This window comes from Pelodiscus sinensis, chromosome 8, assembly GCF_052426305.1.
Source record: "Pelodiscus sinensis isolate ZL-2025 chromosome 8, ASM5242630v1, whole genome shotgun sequence".
Taxonomy (NCBI): domain Eukaryota; kingdom Metazoa; phylum Chordata; order Testudines; family Trionychidae; genus Pelodiscus; species Pelodiscus sinensis.
The window spans coordinates 52,986,348-53,003,633 of NC_143059.1; the positions used below are offsets into that span (position 1 = coordinate 52,986,348).

Here is a 17,286-nt window from a genome sequence, read left to right on the forward strand (position 1 = left end):
TAAATTAATAGACATTCCTCAGCAGTGTGGATAATCAGAATACTGCAGCATAGCAGTAAAGCATGAGAACTGAAAAATGAAACTAAATTCCCAATTTTCTTTTTCCAAACTGAGAGAAATGAAAAAAAAGTAATTAAATGTCATGAATAGCAGAAAATAAATGAGGCTTTTAAAGTGCTTCCAGTTTCAGTGTAAGCTGGGTTTAGTAACCAAGGTTACTGTGTTTTATTACGATACAGTTTGACAGTGTCCCTTTTCAAGTGGGCAAATCGACTGGAAGGAGGTATCTGAAGAATGAGATTAACTCTAGCACACACATCCTCCTAACTTCGCTGGGCCCTCCCACAGCACATGGACTAAGAAACCTCCTTAGCCAGTTTAAAAATGCACATGTGGGGGCCAGATCATGGCCTTGTTAGAGCTGCTTTGCATTTGACAATGGCATTTTGCTACTGAGTTGTTGGCCAAGGCTGTATACTATTCCACTATGGACTGCAGCTTAATTGTAGAAAGAAAATGGCATAAAAAGTTCATTTCTGTATTATTTTAAGAAAATGCAGTTATAACTGTCAGTAAAATGTCCAGTGCCAGTTGTGTCGCTAACTTACACTGCAGCAATCAAAGGAGAGAGGAAATGAAGGAGTAAAATGGTCTGCTCTTCAACTCTGTATGAAACGCTCATAATTAAGCGTGAATGAGGCAGTTCAAACAACAGTGGTGTCATACACTGTGCAAAACAAATGTTGAGCGAGATTCTACTGTTTCCTGGAGCGACTCATTTTATTTGGGCCAGCTATAAAAGAAGTCATGACTCTGTGGAGAATATAGAATTTAGCATCAAAAAGTAGCCAGAATGTTACACTTGGGATGTGCCCTAGCAGGATATGCAGCGTATTGTGGTTAAAGCTGTTGCTTTCGCTGTTTAAAATTGTATTTTTATAGTATGCAGCACACATACTGCTTATTGTGTAACACATTTAGATTCTAAAGCAGTGGCATCAACCAATAGTTCAGGATCTACTGGTAGATCTTGGAGTCTCTGACAGGTGATCTTGACAGCTTTGGCCAAGAGGCTATCAACTGCCAGCGCTTCAGCTGCCCCTCCCCCTATTGCTGTTCAAGTCCTGCCCTTTGCCTTGGAGCTGCCTTCCCCACCCCCGGGAACCTCCCGCTTGCAGGGCATGGGAGGGAGAAGAGGGGTGCTGATGTCAAGGTGCCCCCTCCCCCACCCTGTATTCTATCTCCACAGAGCAGAGTGAGGGGCACAACAGGACTTGGGATGGAGTTTGCTGGCTGCCTTTGGGAGTGGTGCAGGGCCAGGGCGAGTCTGCCTTAGCCCCACTGCACCACCACCCAAGAGCCACCTGAGGTAAGCAGTGTCCAGTCGGAGCCTGTATCCATGAACCCTCTCCTGTACCCCAAGTCCCTCCCGTAGCCCCAAGCACCCCTGCATCCAAACACCCTCCCAGAGCCTTCACCTAAAACCCCCTCCGGCACTGCAATGGCCTGCCCCAAGCTCAGCTCAGAGCCCCTCTCACACTCCATATCCCTTAATCCAAGACCGGAGCCTGTGCCCCAACCCACTGCCCCTGCCTTATGAAAGTGAGGGAGGCAGGGAGGATGGAGTGGGCAGGGGGGGCGGGGCCTCAGAGAAGAGGCACAAAGGAGGCGGGGCAAGGGTTATTGGGTTTGAGGTAGATCTGAGATTGCACTTAAATTCAAAAAGTGATCTTGTGCTTAGATAGGTTGGAGACCACTGTTCTAAACTGATGTACAGCACAGATTGCTAACAATATATTTTCATTAGTGTAGATCAGCCACTTTTGGAGTATGCTTGCCCACTTAAACTATGAGCGCATTTTTCAGGTCTAGCAGTAGAGACCAGGTATTTTAATGAGATGGAACACGTGTGTGTCTACAGCATGTGTTGGGGGAGTGAGTTTGGTTTTGCTCATGAAGCCATAACTTGGAGAATGTGGCCAAGATGAATAAAACATTTTAGCACAGTGTAATTAAGGGTCAAGATCCTTGTGCCAGAGGTACTACTAAGAAACTGTAACTGACAGTGGGGGTAAAACAAGCCATCTGCTTCCCTTCTCATTTTCATCTCAGAGTTCAATGCAAGTTTAACCCTGCTTCTGAAATTTCCTCCCACTCCCTTTTCCTTTGGCCTTTGCCCATTCTACTTCATACCAAAAGTACTATCAACTTCAGCTGGTTTGTTATTTCCATGCCAATTCATCTGATGAAGATGTTTGGCCGACAAAAGCTCATGATTTTCTCTTATTTCTTAGTCCCTAAGGTGCCACAGGACTTTTCCTCCTCAGTCTCCTTGAGCTTTGTTGTCATTTAGTAGTCTGCATTCCCCTCCTCTACACTTTTCTCATGATATACTCAGCTTTTCCATGTGACTGCTCTGATGGAAAAGACTTCATACTTGGCCATTGTTCCTGTTCTGTAGTTATTCCTTGATGCCTTAGTTTCAGCTCTTCCCTTCCAGAGCCTGTTCCATCAGCCTCATCTCATATTTTTCTTGGTTATCCCATTTCCTTCACAAGCTCAGCATCAGTTCTGCTTTCCATTTACATCTCTTTCTGTTATGGTTGAGAGTGCCACCAACTCTCCATTAGCTAAGCTAACCCTGATTTTGTACTTGCTGCCTCTCTCCTCCCTGGCACTCTGGTGAAATCATATCTGTCTTTTTTTCCTTCTAACATCTGTCCTGTCCCCTCCATTTCTAATCCAGACCTTGTTTGTCACATCACATCTACTGCAAAAAACCCCCACCTGCCCTCCATGTTTATCACCATAAGCCCTGCGACTGTCATCTCCAGCCAGTTTACCCCCATTGCTATTCTTTATACTAAGATCAAAGTATTTGTCCTTGTGTGCTCTTTCACAGTTCTGCATCATGCCACCTCTGCAGATATTGCTCCTCTTACGATCCTCATGAGGGTACACCCATTCTGCAGGCTAAAGTTGAGTTCAGCTATGCAATTATCATAGCTGAAGTTGCATATCTTAAATCAAAGTAGTTTAACTTGGCTTTTAGAGCTTACTCAGCAGGAAACCAAAGAATATTCTTCCTTCAACTTCTGTTACTCCTTGTGAAATGAGGGTTACAGAAAGTGGAGTAAGAAGCCTGTTATTTTGAAATAAGGGTGCAGTGTAGACATAGCCTCACTGTGCTCCTGCCTGCTCTCTTGGCTTTGCACCATTTAGTCCTGTGCCAAAGAAGAAACTGTCCTCTTGATTCTGGACTCAGATACAGCCCCCACCTATGCTACTGCTAGGGTTGCCAGGTGTCCAGTTTTCACCCAGACAGCCCAGTATTTGCAGGCGCTGTCCGGTTAAAAAAACAGAAAATACCAGACATGTGAAATATCCGGTATTTCCTGTTTCCCTCAGACAGAAGCCCAGCAGGGACAATTTTCCCCTGCCATATCTGTCAGAGGCAGGGGAGTGAGGAGTGCAGCAGAGTGGTAGCAAAGAGGAGCAGGAGGGGGTACTTGCCAGGTGCCACACTAGGGGAGGCACCGGGCTGCGAGCAGAGCACACGCTGCTCTGGCCCACGTGGCCAGCAGAGACCCGGGAGCCGGCCACATGATGCCTTCCTCTACATAATGTGAGCCTCGGCAGCTGGGTCAGGCAGCAGAAGTGGCAACTTTAAAAGATTAACTTACCTGGCCATCCCGTTCCTCTGGTACCTGGCTTGAGAGGGGGAGGTGGGCACTCCCAGAGCTGGGGATGCCTGGCCCAGGGGGCAGGATGAGTGCATTGGGATGGGGATGCTGCGGGGTGGAGGGGGGCAGTCTGGGTCTGAAACAGGGGTGAGTGCATTGGGATGGAGGGTGCTGGGGGGGGCTGGTTCTGGGGGAAGGGTGGGTGCATTGGGAGTTAGTGTGTGGCCCCAAACTGGAGGGAGTGGTGCAATTTTTGCTTAAATTTGGTCTCTCCCCCCCTTTTTTTCCTTAACTCTCCCTGACAATTTTTTCCCCTTTTGAGGGGGGGGGGGAGGGAGAGGAAACGGTATTTTTTGTTAAACCATCTGGCAACCCTAGCTACCGCACTGGCTCACATCAGACCCTAAAGCTGTCCTCACTAGGCATCTCAAAAGTCCCCCCTCGAGGCAGCAGTGTGAGGTTTAGACCAGCAGTTCCCAACTTTTTCCAGATAGGGACCCATTTTGACAATTCAGGAAGACGTAGTGTGAGCCAAGGCAATTCAAAAATGAGGGGGAGGGAGGAGGGAAGTGCCACCTTTTTTAAATGTTATGGCAACCCATATTTGGGAAACCCTGGTGGCAAGGTCATGGCAGGAGGCATAGTTAGAGCATTACTTGCTAGAACCTGGCTGTGCTCCCTCACCTGTGAGCACCATATCCAGTATCTCTCCCATCCATGTGTAGCTGCAGCATGCTTGCTGCTTCCCTCAGGCTAGAAATTCTCTTAAGTGTTAACACTTACAGCAAACCATTCTTCCATCAAACATCCCTTAATTCATATTTTTGCACCCTTACTTGTGAATGTAGCCACTGGAATGTTCTCTTAACCCTTTAAAGCAGTATAAGCATTTCCAATTTAACACTTGATCGTGCATTAGTTTTCATGCCCCCAGAAAGAGTTGAATTAAAGTATTTGCTACAGTTGGCCTGACTTACATGAAAAATAAGCTACTAACAGACTTTTATTCATCATCAGAGTTAAGAATATTTATGGGTAAAATTGCGTCCTCATGACCTTTAGCTGTCCCATTGTGAACAGCAACTTAATAGCCACAGTAGAATAGATTGTGTGTTCAATTCATTACCTTCCCGAGACATTGAGCAAGCAGCGTAAGCATTGTTCAACCTCTTCCTTGCAGACTTTTAGACAGGTCATTTCCTGTAGTTTTCAGAAAACTGACTTCACTGACATTTCATTTTAAACTGACACACCGGATGTTTTTCCCTTTAGAAGAGATCATGCTAATACAGAGTATCTCTGCTAGTGTGTCTAGATCATGCAGAACAGTGGGTACAAAACAGGGAGTTTCATTGAGCTCACTTTCACATGCACCTGCTGCCAGGCTACATTCTTAGCCAATGCACCTAGACCATGTATTATTAACAAAGCCACTAGATTAGTTTTGTTCAGGTCCTAAGCAAATGAGACACTTATTTCTATAAGACAGGTGGAAAAATATAACTCTGTAGTTGTGTCAAGAGGAAAGCTTGAGACGTTTTTAAAACTAAATCAGTGTATGAAGTCTGTGTGCTGACAAAGTTAAGCATATCACAGTCTTTATCCTCAAAAGAGGCAGCTAGCGGACTTGTAAGATACAAGACCAAAAAAAAAAAAAAAAAAAAAAAGGGCAATGGAAGTATGGCAGCTGATGTGCAGTCAAGGCTGCCTGCACTTTTAAACATTTTTTTCCTTCCCCCAATTCAAATAGAAGTTTTTCAATTGCCTTGTTTCCTGCTAGCTGGGTATGGGAAATGCTTCTTAGATTACAGGGGTAGTGCTGTTTTCAGAGACTGATCTCAGTACTAGAAAGATTAACTACAGTTTGAAGTACATTTATGTCTACATTTTTGCAAGAATAGAATTACATGTTAACACTTTAGGCATGACCAGTGCTTAAAACACTTTCCTTCCACCCCCACTGACTAGTGGAATTATTTTAAAAAAGCAAGGCTCACCTCTTCAGCCTTGAAAGACCACATCATTACAAGGTCTGGCTGTAACTCTCACATGCCCATATTTAGGGACCTCTTCACTGGCCACTAGCAGATCTGTAATCAGCAAGCAGAAGCTGAATGGCCTTGGATAAAGTTTAAAGCCTCATGGGCTAGCATTCTATTTCCTTTTTGTTTTCTCACTTAACATTGCAGAAGCCCTTGACAGAAAAGTACTTATTTCCTTAAAAAAAATCTTGATATGAAGGTAGGTGATTAGTCTGTGGTGTGAAGGGGTGTTGCCACAGCTGTTACTATTTGTACACAAATGGACAGATACAACACCAGCTGCAGTTTGTTTCTCCTGCTCTGACCCCACCCACCCATTCACCACCTGAAGTGATTTGGAGAATAGATGCGCACAGGTCTATATGGGCTATTTTATTCTGAAAATTACTTTAGCTTTTGCTCAAAAGTAGGTTTGTTTTTTTTAAAAAATGCATTTGGTATTAGAATACCTTGCTGCTCGTTTTAGTGAATTACAGATAGCGCTACACAGTACATATTGAGTGAGAAATACTCTTAGCTGACTTACCGCCTTCCAAAACACAGGCCCTGTGTTCTAGTATTAATACATGTCTTTCTTCAGTATTTTTGCATATTGGTCTCAGTACCTGTTTCTTCCTAGATATCCACCTGGCATGGTCAGTGTCGCACCTGGAGGGATTCCAGCAGCAATGGAAGGCATCATACCTGGAGGCATTCCTGTTACCCACAATCTTCCAACAGTGGCACATCCTTCCCAAGCTCCATCTCCTAACCAGCCCACAAAACATGGGGACAACAGGGAGCACCCTAATGAGCAATAGCAGCTAATTTTAAAAAAATTAGTCAAACTTGGGACCAAGAGACATTGGAAAGAAGTTATACAGGAACTAAACATGGAATTTGATACAAAATTTGTTATGTTGATTTTGGACCGATGCATCATTGATGTTCCAGTGTTAACTACAATGCGATAGCAGTCAAGACTGGGGAGAAAGAAACCCTGAAGAGATCACCTGCACTGAAGTGCTGACAACTAGGATGATATACATTAATGATCAGCTTTGGTTACTGTGTGTTAAGTTTCCTTCATCTGTGCATCAATCACAAGAATAAAATAGAATTCCCCTTCTCAACCTTTGGGAATAACAGGGCCTATTTACCTGCATTTACAACATTGCATTAAGCTAACCTGAAAGAGTTAACATAAGAAATTTAAGAGGAAACCATCATGTGGCTTCAGCCCTTTCTTTACTCACTTGTCTGGTTACCTCTTTTTACTGGAGGAGGAAATACTGGCATAGAGATGAGGAGAAAAATTTTCTTGTTGCAGTCCTAGCTGGCCAGTACTATATTGAAAGTTCTCTTAATAAAAGTTTAATTATAGCCATTCAGGCCAGGAAGGGAAGAGGGAAAGTGTCAAATACACTCCCCTTCTAAAACATCACAGTAGAAATGTCTCTCTCATCTGACCGATACACTGAATAAAGTAGCTGTAAATTCAGTTATGGCCCCCTAGTGATGCAAAAAAAAAAAGTATTAAGTTTCACACACTATTTGTACTCAAATATATTTTCTCAGTTTTAAATCTGCAGCTATTTTATCGAGTGCAAGCGTCTTGAGCTGGAAAGGGTTCAAGAAGAATAATGTTGCATTTCCTTATGTCTCAGGAAACACTTTTTATGGTAACTTGTCAGACTGTCTATGAACAAACCCACTTTTTTAGACATTGATAAGAGTCTTCTTTTCTTCACGTGATATTTTATACAAGAACACTTCAAAATGTGTTATTAGATGTGACTGATTTTAACAAATCCTATTAGATTTGTATCAACTAGTTACATGTTATATTCATAGTCTTTTGTGAATCATCGCCTTTTTTGTTTAAAAAGATGGCCTATTTTGAGCCTTTGTATGGGGGGGTACATTCCTGTTTCTGTGACAAAAAAAATCTTAACTGTCCCAAACAGAAAGAACAATGGCTATCAGAAGTATGTTTTGCTTTAGTGTGTTACCGTTATTGTATTTGTTTATTGTGAAGGTGGACATTTAGCGTTCAGTGCAGTTTTCAATAAAAAAAGTGATAAAATTTCTATAATTTTCTGAAATGTAGAGCCCTCAATGCAATTTTAAGATGCTTTCAAATAGAAACTCTATGAATGTAAAGTTATGTCATAACAGTATTAATACTAGCCTCTAAGACATGGCTGTACAACTCTACTGAAAAAGGACAGATCCTCTGCTGGTATAAACTATCACACCAACTAAGGATCTAAACTGCTATGTTTCTACACTACATATTTATAATTTAGAAATGCTGGAGAAACTCAAGTTTAATCTTTCTGATTCATTAGGAGATTCAATTTTAAAAAACCCTCCGTGTGTTACCTTCTGCCCCATGACTTTTCAGAAAAATAGGCATTTGGGATACATACTCTTGCTGATATTTCAATTTGTGCAACTTTCATTTAACCTGCATATTAAAGAAACTCACCATTGCCTCACTGTGCTTTGGGACAAGCTTGGCTGTACAACCATTTAGTAAGGCTTAACACTAACCTACACTAGACAAAATGCTAGCAAGTTTCTGGAGAATCAAGCTTACAGCTGACTGAGCAACACTAATGGCATCAAGTTTCACTGCATGGAAGGACTACTCTTATTATGGCCGTGCCCTTTTAAAATTAATTAACAGAATACCAACATCCACTTGACTATGGGAAGCAAATAACTGGATGGGAAAACATCTGAAACCAAAAAGTTTCTAATTACAAAACTTTGTATTTTTGTTTTAAATTAAATGGAAAGCTATTTACCAGCTTCAAACATGTTACAGAGAGGTCATATTTTTCATAGCTGTCACTCTCCTTTTGTCAATGATTTAACAAAGTATGAATTATTATTCACCAACAGCCTAGAGAAACCAGGATACTACAACAGGTTAATTAGAGAGAGGACATTTGGAAAACATGAAAATGAGGATAAAACAAGAGAAATCATTTAATTCATATTGTCAAGGTTTGAAGTGACTATTTTAAAAATAACTTGTTGGTACTGTCATTGTGTTTTAAAATAAGTAGTTGCATTTCAGATGGATGTAAATACTGTACTATGAAACAGAATAATTTGTGCCAGTAGTTCTTAGTGCATCCATTGCCAGCAGTGGATTTTGAACCTGGAAAATAAGTGTCCCAGCACAAATCTTGCAGAAAATGGTAGATGCTGTATGCTGTCATCCAGTACTTATGAAAAATAAGACCAGATGCAAATCAGAGCAAACTTAGACAATAGCTTCCAATTAAGTTTTACAGTTCAACAAGAACTAAAAATGAGTTTAAAAAAATCCAAACGTTACAGACAAAGTATCATAGTAACAGGCTTCAGTTTAAAAACAACACTGTACTTCTGGAGTTGTGACCAGTACAGAGGGATTCAACTGTCTGTAGTGCAAACATCAACAAAATACACAAGGAATAGGTGAGAATGTGTCCACCCTAACTTAAGACATATTACTGGGTCCAAAGAAATATGACAGTGGTATGCTGCAAGTTTTTTCAGACTGAAAAGTTAGTATGCAAGGGAAGGAGAGAATAATGTATGCCAAATAGCTGCTCCTCAAGATTTGTGGCTTTTTCTTTACCTGCAAGCCAGTTTACTGCTGCTTTTGTACTAATACAAGGAAAGATGGGGGCTCATCCATCAATCAAGGACAATGTGAAGCAGAGTTTATCACAATATAGACTGTGGATAAAAGTGGCCAAAGTGCCACTACTTCATACAGTAAAGCTCACAAAAGTTACTTCTCAATTAAAACAAGAATTCTGCATTCTTCAAAAATGCTCAGCAATACTACTTCATTAACAAAGTAGGAAACAGTCTAGGAATTCTGCTTAAAAGCTATGCTATATAGCAGCACTCCAGATGATTTCAGCAGACTTTGGTTTAATATATTAAAACAAAAGCAACACAGAGATTAAGTCTATTAGAATTCATGAATAGTCAAAGACAATTCCCAAATGCAGCAGGGCAAGAGTTTGAAATAAAAAGCCAAATATTGTGCTATTATGTCTTCACCACTATGCCAAATGGTAAATTTAATATAGGACTTCCCCACCAAGCCTTCAAGTATGTTATATGCCGAGATTAATGTACATTGGCTTGCGTGCTGGGAAAAGGCCAACTGATTACTCTTTCATCTATTGTAATGCATGCAAGTGCACAGTCATCAGATAAATGGGGTGGGGCTTACCTAGGGTTTTTTGTTTAAAAGTCTCACTTAATTTTGAAAACACAATGAGGCATGTTAGCCTGAACCTGTCATTTACAGATTAGAAGCAAGCAGTAATGTTTAGCAAAACTGTACAAAAAATATCAAAAGTGTCAATCCATAACAAAAGGGAGGCATAGATATTAGACAGTATGGGGTTTGGTTTGCTATTTAAATCAAAAGCTGTAATTGATTGTATAGTAAACGGACATTAAACTAAATTTCAAAATGAAAGGATGCGCAGTTCCTCCAAGTCAGTCAAATTTGGGTGCAGTCCACCAATGTTAGAGGAAAGACAAATCTTGCTTTTGCAACATCTTTCAAAAGGAAGGTATTTGAATCTTGCTTCATATGACTTGCAGCAACAGCCTGTCATGTGGGGGAAGATAATCAATGAAGTAAAGTGTTACCTGCTATTTGTGTGTTTGTCAATACCACTTCACAGAGCATACTGAAATGAATGCATGAGCTCTTAACTTACTTAAATTATCCACTGCTCAAGGTACATGTGGATCACTGTAAAGTAACAACAACAGCTTGGAAGAATGAGGACAAGGTATTAACTTTCCTCACTACAACTTAGAAAGCAAACTGAAATCAATATTATATAAGATAGAACCTGTTCACTATCTGTGATTCTTCTATTTTCACTCAGGTAATTCATACATATACTGCAAAAAACATGCATTCTGTTACCTGAAAATCTGTGCATGCACCAATCAAAGGAAACCTAGTGGCCAAAAGCTTGAAGACACAGTTCATAATAAACTTCAATGAAATTGGAGAGGGAAAAATTGCTAACTTAATACAGCACTTCATTATTTCTATATGTTTGGTGTTTTGTCACCAAGATTATCTAGGAGTTGTGCACACATTTCAATACCATCGAAGCAGCATGTGGAAGAAAAAGCAGCAAGTTCTTTAGTGTTTCCATGGCCTTAAACTACACAAAAATATGCACTTTATGGATCTTCTTTTGAAATTCTAGGTCATCTACTGCAAAGCTCCCTGTTCACCCACCACGCATAGTTTTCAAAGTGCTTATTAAAGGAGATCTGAATTGCATTGTATATGTAAAAAACTGGCATAAACCTTCAGTGTTTCTAAGCAAGGTTGGTTTCAGATAAACTTTACCCATAAACTACATGGCTAAATTTATCACAATAAAATTTCTACTGATGAATATATATGCTGGACTTAATATGTTAAGTATGGCCACAAGTGTCAACATGCAAGAAATTCCCGGATTTACATAGAGAAATATAAAATACAGTGCTTTGCTTTAAAAAAAAAAATCACTTTAGAATGAAGGTTTTTGTTAACTATTAAAGCTGCCATGTTCTCACTAAAATTTAAATGATCAGGGATTGTCCCTAGTAAAAGGTAGTTTTCACTTGCAATGTTTAACTAGGGTGAAAGACTCATAGTAAAATTGTGTACTGTACATGTCACAGCAAGACTGGGTTTGGACAATATGAAATTCTCAAATCACATTTGAGTTGGTAACTCCACACAATTGTTTAGTATGTAATCTCTGGAACAACATTTTTTTCTAAATAAATATTTGAAGCATACTGAGAGACTACTCTTAAGTGTTACAAAGTGAAATATTAATGGAGAGCAGAAAGGATTTTTCAGAAAACAGTTATGTTCATTCAATGAAAAATGTAGCTCTTCTTCAGTTTGTTCCTTAAAGATTTGATTTTATTATAATGGGCACAACAGTAACTAAAATAATAAAATAATGAACTTGTTTGTACTTCTGACTTGCTCTGGATAATTTGTGCAAACAAAAAAAAAAAAAACCTCACAATCTGACCTGGGCATTAGTGAGGTCTCACATAAAATGGCCTTTCAAGGAAATGTGTCAGAAAAGTTAAAAAGTGATGTAGAATACAAATTCTACTGTAAAAGTAAAATCTCAAAAGGAACAAATATCCATCTAACATGTGCTTTTGTAAGTGCCCTTATTTGAAAGAAATTCCTTCTCCATTTGAAGATGCTGGTATACTTTTTTCCTATTACACAACTTCTTACACAACCACATGCGATACATTTAGAGACAGATTTGCAACTGGAAAGAAACTAATGTTTTGTCTTGATAAAATTAGCTTTTTGTTTTTTTTACAAACTGTAGTCCAACCTCTCTTCACACAGCAGATGAACTCTCCCCATGCTGGTAAGAAAAACCTTTTACAGCATGTTTCTGCTAGATTTAAATCAATCCATAACAAACTGCTAGAGCACAACTCTAACTTCGGGGTCATCAGACACTATGCATTGATACTTTATTTTTATTTCATCATTCATCATCATCATCTTCATCTTCCTCACCATCAGAAAGGGATGTACAAGGGCGAATCTGTCGATAACGGTCAAGCCACTTCTCTACCATTTGCGTGACCAGAGGATGATTGCGCCGACGAGAGCTTTTCTGCATAGCAACAAGGACTCCACCCTCTGTCACACAGCAGTCTAGCCACTCTCTGAGCAGTTTTTCTTGCTGCTCCTCATTACCTATCTTTGAGGAGAGAAAACAGATTCAGGATGAAGGTTTCAAAACTGTTGACAACTTTAAGGAAACAACTGTGGTATATTGTGACAGCTCAGCTAAAGCAGTATCACTACTTTATTTAAATGCAGTTAGTGGGACATTCCATATTTATCGCATTTTTTTGTCTTCTATTTTTGAGTTTAATCTTTTGGCGCACTCAGGTTTCACTTTTTTTTTTTTAAATAATTGTTACATTAAACTCCACTGTACTTGCCCGTTTTCCTCACTCCCTCCTTATCTTTCAAAAATCCAGTGCAAATATGTGTGTTGCCTTCTGTACAGTAAAATTGATGAGGTTTTACAAAGTGCTTGTAATTAGCAAGGCATTCCTTTTAATTCTAGGGCTGTTGCTTCTCTTCAAAGGTGGAATAGCCTTAACTAATCAAATAGTCAATGCAAAATGCATCAATTAGTCGATATTTAACATTCTTAATGTATATAATACTCCAACTCAGGGTACTCCTCGCATAGCTGGAGCGCCAGCTCCTTGCTGTGGGGAGGGGAAGCCCTGAGCCTTGTGGGCTGGATCAAGGCAACCTACAGGCCTTGCCCACTCATGGGCTATGCCTGGTAGGGGGAGGAAGTGGCTCTGCACAGGAAAGCGCTGTCCCTGTGCTCACTTGCAGGCTCCACCCTCATCACTCTCATTGGCTGGGAATTGTGGCCAATTAAATCAGTGGGGGTGGTTCCTGCAAGAGCCACCTGTGCCCCTGCCAAGAACTGCTCCAGGGAGGAACTTCAATCCCCTGCTCCCTCCCACCCAAACCCCATACCCCCAGCCCACTCTTGTACCCTTTCACCCAAATCCTGTGCACCCAGCCTGCTCCCTGGCAGCCCCCTCCCATATTCTGAACCACTCATTTTTGGCCCCACTCTAGAGCCTGGGTGCGGGGGAAAAGAGGAGTTCACAAAGTCTACTAGCTCCAGGCCCCCAGAAAAGTTAATTCAGCTAGGGAGCCCTGAGCATCAGGGCTGGAATGCGAGATGAAGTGAGGTGGTGGGTGTGGTTTTTTTGGGGAGTTTTTTGTGCATCAGTTGGGAGCCATGTTTAGGGCCAGGTCAGTGAGGATTTGGTTTTGGGGGTTTTTTTTGGCATTTTTCTATTGTGTGAAGACCCTGCCTACCTCCGCTCTAACTCAGACTTAGAGCCTACTGATCAATAAACAAACTGCATTCAGATCAGGGCTGAATTTAAATTTTTAGTTTACTAAGCACCTAATTCTAGATATATCTGGGTCCATTTCAGGGGTACTACATTTGTATTTACATATAAAATACATGAACATTCACACGTAAAAAACTTACCTATATACTCGAGTATAAGCCGAGTTTTTCAGCACAGTTTTTGTGCTGAAAAATGCCCCCCTCGGCTTATACTCGAGTCAGCATCTCGAGAACTGAGGCGGGCAAAGCCTCAGAGGCGCGGGGAACCGCCGCTGCTGCCGCTTCAATCTGGGTGCCTGTGGTCTGCTGGGGACCGTCCCCAGCAGACCACAGGCTCCCGGACTGAAGCCGCAGCCGCGGGGGGGTCCCGCGCCTCTGAGGCTTTGCCAGAGCAAAGCCTCAGAGGCGCGGGGAACCGCTGCTGCTGCCGCTTCAATCTGGGAGCCTGTGGTCTGCTGGGGACCACAGGCTCCCGGACTGAAGCCGCAGCCGCGGGGGGTCCCGCGCCTCTGAGGCTTTGCTCTGGCAAAGCCTCAGAAGCGCGGGAACCCGCCCGGTGCCCCTGGTCTGCTGGAGACGGTCTCCAGCAGACCAGGGGCACCGGAGCAGCTTTCGCCCCGACTTCCGGGGCTAGACCCGGTATCTATCTTCATTTTTTACATTTACCAGTAGCTGCCTCATTTCCTACCCTAGGCTTATACTCGAGTCAATACTTTTTCCCAGTTTTTTGGGGTAAAATTAGGTGCCTCGGCTTATATTCGGGTCGACTTATATACTCGAGTATATACGGTAAGTTTTCAAAAGATATGAGAAGCATCCTTTTGAACAGTCTCAAATTATGGAGAGGAGAGCATTAAAGAAAAAGGGTAGGTGTATTTAAAACTTCAAAAATATCAGACTACAGAAGAGACCTCCTCCTAAATGTGGTAAAAGCTGTCAGCCACATAAATGCGTCTCACCTCTTGAGCGGAGAGGAAGTGAATATGCAGTAACTTCCTCTCACTATCGACCAATGGTAAAAAAGTAATGGTAACATCATCATCAGTGTTCAAGTTAGCACCAGCACCGCGATTGCCATAACCATCATTCTCCATGGCAACCAAAGCAGAGAAGTGGCCCCTTGTATAGCCCAGAGCAATAGGACTTTTCCAACAAAAACTCTGTTCCCATAACAAAGGCAAATATACACCTAGAAATAAAAGGAAAAGTGGATAAGACAGAATTGGAACCCTCTTTTACATGAAATGATTTTTGGTGGGGAAAGGGCTTTCAAGCAAGCATCTTCTGTTAGCTGAATATTGTCATAACATGGGCATTAAAAGCATTCAGCCACAAGTAGCTGGCCCATGTTAAAATGGATCAGGCTGTCCACTATAGTCAATCACTACTGGATTAAGCATGAGATTACAATATACATACCCTAATCCACCAGGATACAGCATGTATTGCAGTTACACTGCCCTTTACACAGTGCAATCAGCAATATCAGTAAATATAGCAGTAATACTTCATGTTTGGTAACCCCCTTAAAATAAGATACATTCCACAGCATAGGAGAATAAAACACACTTGTGTTTTCATTTTCTTACACCACCACCAGATTTTTCCTTATGGTTTCAGAACGTACTATTAAAAGAATCCTAATAATCTTATAATTCTAGTAACACTCTGATTATGCAGTTCTGAACTACATGGCAAACTTTCCTTGTCTGGCCAGACAGCCTTCATACCTTGTAGGCACACTGTATTAATGGACTGCATAAAAAAAGTCATACTATTTGCTTACATGAAAGCAGCATATTTTAAACCTAAAATAAGGCCCCATCCCCCAAAAAACAACCCAAAAACAAACAACCCACCACACAACTGATTTTCACATGTCACTTCCAGAAATAACATGAGTAAATTTCAGTGCTGGCATTTTTTATTTCCTCTAGAAACACAAATAATTATTGATGTATACTCCTGCATACAACTGAAGGAAAAGCATGCCTTACCTTGTGACAATTTATAAATTTGCGTGCAAATCAAGTGCATATGTACCATAACCTTTCATAGTATAGCTGCCTGCAATGTGTTGGGCAGCTATGGCTACAAAATAAAAGCCGTATCTTTTACTCTTACAACATTTGTGGAACACAAGTACCAAAAGGCAATATTGAAAAGGAATGCTAAATATTTCTGAACAATGAAAATCTATGAACCAGTCTGCCCATTTTTATACATACTTCCAGGTGATCAGAACTGGTCCAAATCTGGACTACAAATACTACAGAGCAGTGTTTCCCAAATGACATTCTGCGGAATCCCAGGGTTCCGAGAAGTGATAATAAGGACTCTGCGAGAAAATTCCATTATATTAACATTTTATGATTTTTAAAAAAATTAATTAATATTATGTGATTTGTTTTTAAATATGTGCAATTAAACTAAATGTTGATCTCATGACCTTATTTCGCATTTGTTTATTATTATTCTTACTTATTTGTGATCTACTTTTTCAGCTCCATATATTAGACTGTTCTTAGGGATTCCACAAAATTCTTTCAAGTTTAAAAGGGTTCTGCGGTCAAATAAAATTGGGAAACACTGCTGCAAAGAAATATATAAGATTATTTCAAGTTTCTTTGAATTTTTTTCTAGTAGATTTAACCTAACAAATATGTTGTCCCCAAATTTAGATTTGGGGACTACTCCAAATTGAGTCCCCCTTTAACATTTTATTTAAATTAACTTTTTGAATTGTAAACAATGGTCATCTTTCCATTTGATTAACCTGACAGAGAAATAGATGAAGAATGCGGATTAGTTACCTTCCCCCCCAAAAAAAACCCCACAAAACCCTACATTGCATAAATGTTTTGTCGTCTAAAGCAAAGGAATAAGCGATGCAAAACTGACAGGCAAGTGCAATGGAAAAAACTTTTGTAATTCCTCATAGTTAATTCTGCATGCATATTTAGGCAAAAGGCGTCATATATTTTTAATCTCAATATTTGGTTAACTGAAAATACCAAACCCATAAAGCATTAATGGGAAACTAATTTTAGATTTTGAGTACTTCTACTTTAAAGGATGCTAATTACAATATAATTTCCAATTTTCAGAGGAAACTAAGCAGCATGAAAGTTAACAGGGCAAAAAAATGAAAGCAAGGACATTCACCTCTGTCTTTACCCATATCTCAAAACCAATACGTCTCAGATATGCAATATTATGAAGTTATACTAGTCTTAGATAACAGATCAATGAAAAATATTAAAAGACCATTCCAACAGAATTATTTAGGTCCTCTCCAGCCGCACCTCCATCCACAAAGTTTGGCAGTTGATTTTTAAATCAAAAATATGACTTTACGGGGGCCCACCCTCTCATCACTGATTACAAGAGTCAGTGAGAGGACTAACAATGAGAACAGAGGAGTAACACACAAGCTACACACAATCAGCTGCCACAGATAGACTTCCATCACTATCACACAGGGAATTGTGCTCTACTGAAGAGGATCCCCAATCCATTAGCTGGATCCAAATACCCAGCAAAACTGAGGATCCTCCACAAAACCCCTGCATCAAAGAAACGAAACAGAAGCTGACCTCA

General features: G+C 40.6%; 2 protein-coding genes across 7 annotated transcripts in view; one reads left to right on the forward strand and one right to left on the reverse strand.

The window, feature by feature from the left end:
• Positions 1-12,700, forward strand: part of CTBP2 (C-terminal binding protein 2) — a 271,870-nt gene extending 259,170 nt beyond the window's left edge. For 5 of the 6 annotated variants that reach the window (XM_006136115.5, XM_014580066.4, XM_014580068.4 and 2 more), the window contains one exon: positions 6,345-12,700. In XM_006136115.5, the coding sequence (XP_006136177.2) occupies positions 6,345-6,525 (181 nt within the window). In that variant the 3' untranslated portion in view covers positions 6,526-12,700. Of the gene's footprint in view, positions 1-1,249; positions 1,370-6,344 lie in introns of all 6 variants that reach the window. The other variant, XR_012905668.2, reaches the window with a different exon arrangement.
• Positions 12,081-17,286, reverse strand: part of ZRANB1 (zinc finger RANBP2-type containing 1) — a 65,650-nt gene continuing 60,444 nt past the window's right edge. Inside the window, exons 10-11 of the mRNA XM_075935293.2 lie at positions 14,646-14,875; positions 12,081-12,489 (exon numbers count right to left, since the gene is read on the reverse strand). Coding sequence (XP_075791408.2) covers positions 12,271-12,489; positions 14,646-14,875 — 449 coding nt within the window. The 3' untranslated portion in view covers positions 12,081-12,270. The remainder of the gene's footprint in view (positions 12,490-14,645; positions 14,876-17,286) is intronic.